General features: G+C 42.5%; 1 protein-coding gene across 1 annotated transcript in view; it reads right to left on the bottom strand.

Moving 5' to 3' along the window:
• Positions 1 to 6,754: 6,754 nt before the first annotated feature.
• Positions 6,755 to 9,974, bottom strand: part of enoph1 (enolase-phosphatase 1) — a 13,885-nt gene continuing 10,665 nt past the window's right edge. Inside the window, exons 5-6 of the mRNA XM_061907809.1 lie at positions 8,237 to 8,360; positions 6,755 to 7,875 (exon numbers count right to left, since the gene is read on the bottom strand). Coding sequence (XP_061763793.1) covers positions 7,736 to 7,875; positions 8,237 to 8,360 — 264 coding nt within the window. The 3' untranslated portion in view covers positions 6,755 to 7,735. The remainder of the gene's footprint in view (positions 7,876 to 8,236; positions 8,361 to 9,974) is intronic.

Below are 9,974 nucleotides of genomic sequence, written 5' to 3'. Positions count from 1 at the left end.
CCATCCAATATGCTGGATTGAACAAATTTAATTTTTTACTAGTAAATTAGTTTTTATGATTGAAGTATTCTTTTTTTTTTTACTTGCAATTTGTTTTTTTTAATCGAAAAAAAAAGTTTTTTTTAATAAAAGAAAATTGTTTTTATTGAAGTAAATAATTTTTACTTGCGATTTACTTTTTTTTTTAAATAGCAAGTTTTTTACTAGAATTGTTTTTTCATTATTGAATTATTTGTTTGAAGTATTCTTTTTTTTTACTTCCAATTTGTTTTTTTTAATCGAAAAAAAATGTTTTTTTAATAAAAGAAAATAATTTTTACTTGCGATTTACTTTTTAATTGAATTTTTTTTCATTAAAGGAAAATTTTTTTATTAATGTAAATTATAATTTTTACTTGCAATTTGTTTTTTAAATGAAAATAATAGTTTTTTTAAATAGCAAGTTGTTTTTTTAATCCAAGAAAATAGTTGTTTTTTACTAGAATTGTTTTTTATTTATTTAATTATTTGTTTGATTGAAGTATTCTTTTTTTTTTACTTGCAATTTGTTTTTTTTAATCTAAAAAAAAAGTTTTTTAATAAAAGAAAATGGTTTTTATTGAAGTAAATAATTTTTACTTGCGATTTACTTTTTAATTGAATTTTTTTTTTACTAATGTAAATTATAATTTTTACTTGCAATTTGTTTTTTAAATGAATTTTTTTTTTAAATAGAAAGTTTTTTTAATCCAAAAAAATAGTTGTTTTTTAGTAGAATTGTTTTTTTTTTCTTATTGAATTATTTGTTTGATTGAAGTATTCTTTTTTTTTTACTTGCAATTAGTTTTTTTAATAAAAGAAAATGTTTTTTATTGAAGTAAATAATTTTTACTTGCGATTTACTTTTTAATTGAATTTTTTTTTCATTAAAGGAAAACATTTTTTTATTAATGTAAATTATAATTTTTACTTGCAATCTGTTTTTTAAATGAAGAAAATAGTTTTTTGTTTTTTTAATCAAAGAAAATAGTTGTTTTTTACTAGAATTGTTTTTTTTTATTATTGAATTATTTGTTTGCCTGTGATTTGTTTACTGGAATAATTGTATTTTTTTTAAATAACACTTTAAAATCCAAGAAAAAATTTTTTTTTTATTGAAATCAAATGTTTGCGATTTTTTTTTTTAATTGAAGAAAATATATTTTCTTTTTTTTCACAAGGAAATTTGTTTTTTAATGAGCATTTTTTTTTAACTGGTGAATGGCGTGAGTACTTTCATTTCGTACGTAATCCTTTTCTAACATGGAAGGGAAGGAAAAGGGACGTTCAGGAATTAGAAAGGTTGCAATTGTAATGTTCACCGTTGTGTTTTTGCTTCATACCTGTAAGAATCCTGCGTGCGACTGAAGCCTCAAGGAGTGGGACTGGCTGCAGTGGCCTCAAAACAACCAGCAGGTAGCATCTTTGAGCAGATAATACTGTATCATCTCTGATCAGGTCAGTAGTGCGTTGTTCACTACGAGGCAAAAACTGCAATCCCTTTCATTTTTATTATTTTTAACACGGCGGCCTTTGCTTGCATTTTAACGACACTCACGTTCATTCAGTGCTGAATCTCACTCGTAGGACCAAAGCACAGCAATGCAATTTTTCTGTCTCGATGTAATCCAGAGAATGAAGTGCAATGGACTAAAAGTGTAGAAAGTATGCTTGAAGCTTCATGCTTCTTGCAGCCCAAATGACTCCATTCATGTTGTTCAGGAAAAAGAAAAGTCTGTCATGCAATATTTTCAATAAAAAATATTTATTTACAGTGAGACTGCTTTGTTTCACGTCACTTTTATTTATATATATATTTTTTTTACAATACCGTGCCCTTTTTTTTTTGAGGAAAAGCCGCACTTCCGTGCTCATATTTGTCGAAGGGATTCACGCATACTTGCCAACCCTTCCGGATTTTTCTGGGAGACTCCCGAAATTCAGCACCTCTCCTGAAAACCTCCCCGGGCCAAATTTTCTCCCGGAATTCAGGCGGAGCTGGAGGCCACGCCCCCTCCAGCTCCATGCGGACCTGAGTGAGGATCAGCCTGTTTTCACGTCCGCTTTCCCACAATATAAAGAGCGTGTCTGCCCGATGACGTTAGAACTGTAGAATGATCGAGGGTCAGTTCTTGGTTTCTTATGTGGGTTTATTGTCAGGCAGTTTCATTAACGTCCTCCCAGCGCGGTAAAACAACACACAACAACAGCAGTCACGTTTTCGTCTACTGTAAAGCGGTTCGTCTGCCGTAAACAGCAATGTTGTGACGCTCTTAAACAGGACAATACTGCCATCTAATGTACATGCGTATGGTTAGAAAAATAGTGACGGGGAATAGAACAAGGATGGACAATTCAACCCTTAACTCAACAATGAGTAGATGAGTATTGTGTGTGTGTGTATATGTGTAAATAAATGAACACTGAAATTCAAGTATGTCTTTTATATATATATGAAATATTTGAGTTGGTGAATTGTAGCTGTGAATTGTAGCTACTGGCGCCCACCTGGCGCCAGGTGGGCAGTAGATGGGAAGCAGGTGAGCAGTAGGGGGGAAGCAGGTGGGCAGCTGGTGTAACATGGCTGTGCAGCACTTTTGAAACGTTATTGTTGTTTAAATGTGCTATATAAATAAAGTGGATTGGATTGATTGGATTGGCAGTTGGTGGGAAGCAGGTGGGCAGTTGGTGGGAAGCAGGTGGGCAGTAGGGGGGAAGCAGGTGGGCAGTTGGTGGGAAGCAGGTGGGCAGTAGGGGGGAAGCAGGTGGGCAGTAGGGGAAGCAGGTGGGCAGTTGGTGGGAAGCAGGTGGGCAGTAGGGGGGAAGCAGGTGGGCAGCAGGTGGGCAGTAGAGGGGAAGCAGGTGGGCAGTAGGGGGAAGCAGGTGGGCAGTAGGGGGAAGCAGGTGGGAAGCAGGTGGGCAGTAGGTGGTAAGCAGGTGGGCAGCAGGTGGGCAGTTGGTGGGAAGCAGGTGGGCAGTAGGGGGGAAGCAGGTGGGCAGTAGGGGGGAAGCAGGTGGGCAGTAGGGGGAAGCAGGTGGGCAGTAGGGGGAAGCAGGTGGGCAGTAGGGGGAAGCAGGTGGGCAGTAGGTGGGAAGCAGGTGGGCAGCAGGTGGGAAGCAGGTGGGCAGCAGATGGGAAGCAGGTGGGAAGCAGGTGGGCAGTAGATGGGAAGCAGGTGGGCAGTTGGTGTAACATGGCTGTGCAGCACTTTTGAAACGTTATTGTTGTTTAAATGTGCTATATAAATAAAGTGGATTGGATTGATTGGATTGGCAGTAGGTGGGCAGTTGGTGGGAAGCAGGTGGGCAGTAGGGTGGAAGCAGGTGGGCAGTAGGGGGGAAGCAGGTGGGCAGTTGGTGGGAAGCAGGTGGGCAGTAGGGGGGAAGCAGGTGGGCAGTTGGTGGGAAGCAGGTGGGCAGTAGGGGGGAAGCAGGTGGGCAGTTGGTGGGAAGCAGGTGGGCAGTAGGGGGGAAGCAGGTGGGCAGTAGGGGGGAAGCAGGTGGGCAGCAGGTAGGAAGCAGGTGGGCAGCAGATGGGAAGCAGATGGGCAGCAGGTGGGAAGCAGGTGGGAAGCAGGTGGGCAGAAGGTGGGAAGCAGGTGGGCAGCAGGTGGGCAGCAGGTGGGAAGCAGATGGGCAGTAGGTGGGAAGCAGGTGGGCAGCAGACGGGCGCCCTGCTGGCTGCAGTCCTACCTGTCCAGGCTCATGCACAAGTGAGAGGAAGAAAGTGGGCGGGTTACACTTCCCGTTGTCATCAGCATCGTCTTCCGTATCCTTCCACACGTCTATGACTCCTGAGTGGGTGTGGCACACCGGTCTCATATGGCGTCAGCAGCTCATCCTCCTCCTCCTCCTCAGCATGTTGGTGATGAGCGTGGGTATGTGCGGCGCCAGCGTGACTGAGGGTCAGTGAAGGCCTCACGTCGAGGGGGACATGCCACTTCATTAGGTACACCTCGGCAGGGGCGGACACCTTTCGCTTTTGAACCGATACGGTACCAATTACCGATATTGATAACTGGTAACGGCACCGTGACGGTTGAATACTTTTGTGTGGACGACAACATGAGCACTGTCGCAGGATTCATCCCACTTTTAAACTTGGATTCATTACATTAATCCCACTTCAATTTGGAGCAAACACATTAATCACATTTTTAAATTTGGATCAATTACACTTGAATTTAGATGAATAAGATTAATAACTTTTTTGAAAAATGGGATGATCACATGATTCACAGTTTTGATATTTGGATTATTTAATCACACTCAAATGTGGATTAATCAGAATAATCACACTGTAATATATAAAAAGTGTTTGGATTTTTTTAGTTTGGATTAATCAGATTAAACACACTTCTAAATTTGGATAATCACTCTTGAATTTGGATTAATCTGGAAAATCACTTTTAAATTTGGATTAATCCTGTTTTTAATCTTAAATTATTCACAGTTTAAAATATGGATTAGTGAGATTAATCACGCTTTTACATTCAGATTAATCACACTTTTGAATTTAAATTAGTCATACTATTAAATTTACACTTTTGCCTCACACACACCCCCCCCCCCCCGAAGTGAATGTTTATCCATCTGTATGTGTCAAGATAGACTTGCCTCTCACGCCCCCCCTCCCCCCGAAGTGAATGTTTATCTATCTGTATGTGTCAAGATAAAAACTATTACGCTTTTGCCTCTCACGCCCCCCGAAGTGAATGTTTATCCATCTGTATGTGTCAGGATAGACTTGCCTCTCACGCCCCCCGAAGTGAAGGTTTATCTATCTGTATGTGTCAAGATAAAAACTATTACGCTTTTGCCTCTCACGGCCCCCGAAGTGAATGTTTATCCATCTGTGTGTGTCAAGATAGACTTGCCTCTCACGCCCCCCCAGAGTGAATGTTTATCCATCTGTATGTGTCAAGATAGACTTGCCTCTCACGCCCCCCCAGAGTGAATGTTTATCCATCTGTATGTGTCAAGATAGAGTTGCCTCTCACGCCTCCCGAAGTGAATGTTTATCTATCTGTATGCGTCAAGATAAAAACTATTACGCATTTGCCTCTCACGCCCCCCCGAAGTGAATGTTTATCCATCTGTATGTGTCAAGATAGACTTGCCTCTCACTTCCCCCGAAGTGAATGTTTATCCATCTGTATGTGTCAGGATAGACTTGCCTCTCACGCCCCTCCAAAGTGAATGTTTATCCATCTGTATGCGTCAAGATAGACTTGCCTCTTACGTCCCCCCAGAGTGAATGTTTATCTATCTGTATACGTCAAGATAAAAACTATTACGCATTTGCCTCTCACGCCCCCCCGAAGTGAATGTTTATCTATCTGTATGTGTCAAGATAAAAACTATTACGCTTTTGCCTCTCACGCCCCCCCGAAGTGAATGTTTATCCATCTGTATGTGTCAACATAGACTTGCCTCTCACGCCCCCCGAAGTGAATGTTTATCCATCTGTATGTGTCAAGATAAAAACTATTACGCTTTTGCCTCTCACGCCCCCCCGAAGTGAATGTTTATCTATCTGTATGTGTCAAGATAAAAACTATTACGCTTTTGCCTCTCACGCCCCCCGAAGTGAATGATTATCGATCTGTATGTGTCAAGATAAAAACTATTACGCTTTTGCCTCTCACGCCCCCTGAAGTGAATGATTATCGATCTGTATGTGTCAAGATAAAAACTATTACGCTTTTGCCTCTCACGCCCCCCGAAGTGAATGATTATCTATCTGTATGTGTCAAGATAAAAACTATTACGCTTTTGCCTCTCACGCCCCCCGAAGTGAATGATTATCGATCTGTATGTGTCAAGATAAAAACTATTACGCTTTTGCCTCTCACGCCCCCCGAAGTGAATGATTATCGATCTGTATGTGTCAAGATAAAAACTATTACGCTTTTGCCTCTCACGCCCCCCGAAGTGAATGATTATCGATCTGTATGTGTCAAGATAAAAACTATTACGCTTTTGCCTCTCACGCCCCCCCGAAGTGAACGTTTATCCATCTGTATGTGTCAAGATAGACTTGCCTCTCACGCCCCCCCAGAGTGAATGTTTATCTATCTGTATACGTCAAGATAAAAACTATTACGCATTTGCCTCTCACGCCCCCCCGAAGTGAATGTTTATCTATCTGTATGTGTCAAGATAAAAACTATTACGCTTTTGCCTCTCACGCCCCCCCGAAGTGAATGTTTATCCATCTGTATGTGTCAACATAGACTTGCCTCTCACGCCCCCCGAAGTGAATGTTTATCCATCTGTATGTGTCAAGATAAAAACTATTACGCTTTTGCCTCTCACGCCCCCCCGAAGTGAATGTTTATCTATCTGTATGTGTCAAGATAAAAACTATTACGCTTTTGCCTCTCACGCCCCCCGAAGTGAATGATTATCGATCTGTATGTGTCAAGATAAAAACTATTACGCTTTTGCCTCTCACGCCCCCCGAAGTGAATGATTATCGATCTGTATGTGTCAAGATAAAAACTATTACGCTTTTGCCTCTCACGCCCCCCCGAAGTGAATGTTTATCCATCTGTATGTGTCAAGATAGACTTGCCTCTCACGCCCCCCCAGAGGGGCTCACACAGGAACATGTTGTACTTACATGTACGTCATCTATTTGCTGAAAAATGACTAATAGTTTTGTGAAAAATCCAGCCAAGCTTTATTTTGGAGGGAAATTTGAAGTCTCCTCACTCACTTTTGCACAACCGAAAAATGTTTATTATTTTATTTTCATTTTTTGGAAGAAAAAAAAATATATATTTTAAGCATACACGGTTAAGGTAAAGGAGCATGTTTATACACCATTAATGCTATAATTAATCACCAGTTAACTCAGTGTGTCAGGAAGTAGTCTTTGCCATGAACTTGAGTCACGTCTTTTGTTGCGCCCCACAAAGTGTTGACACTGTAAATAATGTACATATTACACACCAGCTGTTTGATTGCATCTTAATTGTACTTTTCGTTTGTTTACACTTCTGAGTAGCATTTGCAAGTATGCACTCATTTTAATTAGTCCTAGGTGCGTCAGGGAGTAGTCTTTGCCACGAACCTGAGTCTCGTCTTGGTTGCGCCCCGCAGAGTGTTGACACTGTAAATAATGTACATATCACACACCAGCTGTTTGATTGCATCTTAGTTGTAGTTTCGGTGAACACATTTGGAGGTGTGGAAATCCATCGTCTACCACACCATGTAAAATCACTAATGCTAAACAGTAGCATGTATATGGCGTATCCCATTTAAATTAGCATTGAGCTAACATATTTTGAAAAGTGGATCCTTGCTGTGGAGTTTTTGTTGTTTTATCAAGCATGCTTGGAAAATGACAACATGACCTCCAAGAAGTTTGCGACCGATACGCTTGTTTGCCCGCCAAGTGCTTAGGCCGGCGCCAGTTCTGTCACATGCAACAAGAGGGACCGTTTGACTTGACGTGACTGGATCGTCGGGGAGAACCCCGGGAATATGAGCGCTACCCCGAAGTAAACAAAGTTGCATCTCACTAGACCGGATGGCACATTTAAATAAGACACGAACACAACAACACGTTTGCTGGGTAGAAAAAGAAAAGGCAGAACCTTCAGTTCCTGGGCGGCTATGAGGGTCCCGCAGCACCCGGACCCCCCGGGAGGCGTCAAACAGTCGGGACGGGGAAAAGAATCGAAAGCGCCGATCCGTCTTTTTGATGCTAAACTCGTCCCGCCACCTGCAGCTGCTCGAAGGAGCCGATGATGTCATAGTGTGCCCGCTCTTCGTCCGTCAGCTCCGTGTTCCCCGGCCTCACCACCAGAACCACGTGGACGCCTGCGTCCTGCGCCGCTTTGGCCTCTGGGGGCGACACGCCGTATCGTCATGGCAACTAACTTCAATTCCATGTGAACGCCCGCCGACAGTCTCGATTAGATCTGTCGCAACTTGCTGATAATAAGCACATTATAATGGGACTGTCAGTGAATAAAGCTTGTGGTGACAGCTCCAATCAGTAGGGGCGACCTCATCTGATATTGCATGTATCAGCAACAACTGGTATCACATTGTGTGTTGAATATATACAACAGTATGTGCGATACACACAGTCCAGCAGCGTGTTAACGTGTGTGTGTGTGTGTGTGTGTCTACTTCCAAATAATGTCTGACACATGGTGTGAGTGTGAGGGAATGAAATGAGAGAAAAGAGGAAGGTGCAAACCTCGAGTGACGTCTGTCAGGAAAGTGATCTCCTCCGCTGGACAGCCCATCCTCTCCGCCATTTTCGCGTAGCTCTTGGCGTCCACTTTGGCGCCGATGGTGGTGTCGAAGTGGCCATCGAATAACTGCCAGGAGGAAGTGATGTCACACACAATACAGAATGGGGGTGTGTGTATGTATACAGTAAAACGCGTGTTCTTCCATCTAAAACGCGTGTGTACTCTCATCTGAAACGCTAATGTACTCACATCTAAAACGCGTGTGTACTCATATCTAAAACGCGTGTGTACTCACATCTAAAACGCGTGTGTACTCACATCTAAAACGTGTGTGTACTCACATCTAAAACGCGTGTGTACTCACATCTAAAACGCGTGTGTACTCACATCTAAAACGCGTGTGTACTCACATCTGAAACGCGTGTGTACTCCCATCTGAAACGCGAGTGTACTCCCATCTGAAACGCGTGTGTAATCCCATCTAAAACGCGTGTACTCACATCTGAAACGCTAATGTACTCTCATCTAAAACGCGTGTACTCACATCTAAAACGCGTGTGTACTCACATCTAAAACGCGTGTGTACTAACATCTACGATGCGTGTGTACTCACATCTAAGACGCATGTGTACTCACATCTAAAACGCGTGTGTACTCACATCTAAAACGCGTGTGTACTCTCATCTAAATTGCGTGTGTACTCCCATCTGAAACGCGTGTGTACTCCCATCTAAAGCGCGTGTGTACTAATCTAAAACGCGTGTGTACTCTCATCTAAATTGCGTGTGTACTCACATCTAAGACGTGTGTGTGCTCACATCTAAGACGCGTGTGTGCTCACATCCAAGACGCGTGTGTACTCACATCTAAGACGCGTGTGTGCTCACATCTAAGACGCGTGTGTGCTCACATCTAAGATGCGTGTGTGCTCAAATCTAAGATGCGTGTGTGCTCACATCTAAGACGTGTGTGTACTCACATCTAAAACGCGTGTGTACTCACATCCAAGATGCGTGTGTACTCACGTCTAAGATGCGTGTGTACTCACGTCTAAGATGCGTGTGTACTCACATCTAAGACGCGTGTGTACTCCCATCTAAAACGCGTGTGTACTCACATCTAAGACATGTGTGTACTCACATCTAAGACATGTGTGTACTCACATCTAAGACGCGTGTGTAGTAACATCTAAGACGCGTGTGCACTCATATCTAAGATGCGCGTGTACTCACATCTAAGACGTGTGTGTGCTCACATCTAAGACGCGTGTGTGCTCACATCCAAGACGCGTGTGTACTCACATCTAAGACGCGTGTGTGCTCACATCCAAGACGCGTGTGTGCTCACATCTAAGATGCGTGTGTGCTCACATCTAAGATGCGTGTGTGCTCACATCTAAGACGTGTGTGTACTCACATCTAAAACGCGTGTGTACTCACATCCAAGATGCGTGTGTACTCACGTCTAAGATGCGTGTGTACTCATGTCTAAGATGCGTGTGTACTCACGTCTAAGACGCGTGTGTACTCCCATCTAAAACGCGTGTGTACTCACATCTAAGACATGTGTGTACTCACATCTAAGACATGTGTGTACTCACATCTAAGACGCGTGTGTAGTAACATCTAAGACGCGTGTGCACTCATATCTAAGATGCGCGTGTACTCACATCTAAGACGTGTGTGTACTCACATCTAAGACGTGTGTGTACTCACATCTAAAACACGTGTGTACTCACAT

Source organism: Nerophis ophidion, linkage group LG08 (assembly GCF_033978795.1).
Source record: "Nerophis ophidion isolate RoL-2023_Sa linkage group LG08, RoL_Noph_v1.0, whole genome shotgun sequence".
Taxonomy (NCBI): domain Eukaryota; kingdom Metazoa; phylum Chordata; class Actinopteri; order Syngnathiformes; family Syngnathidae; genus Nerophis; species Nerophis ophidion.
Note: the sequence above shows the minus strand (reverse complement) of the source record. Positions and strands in the feature narration are given on the sequence as shown.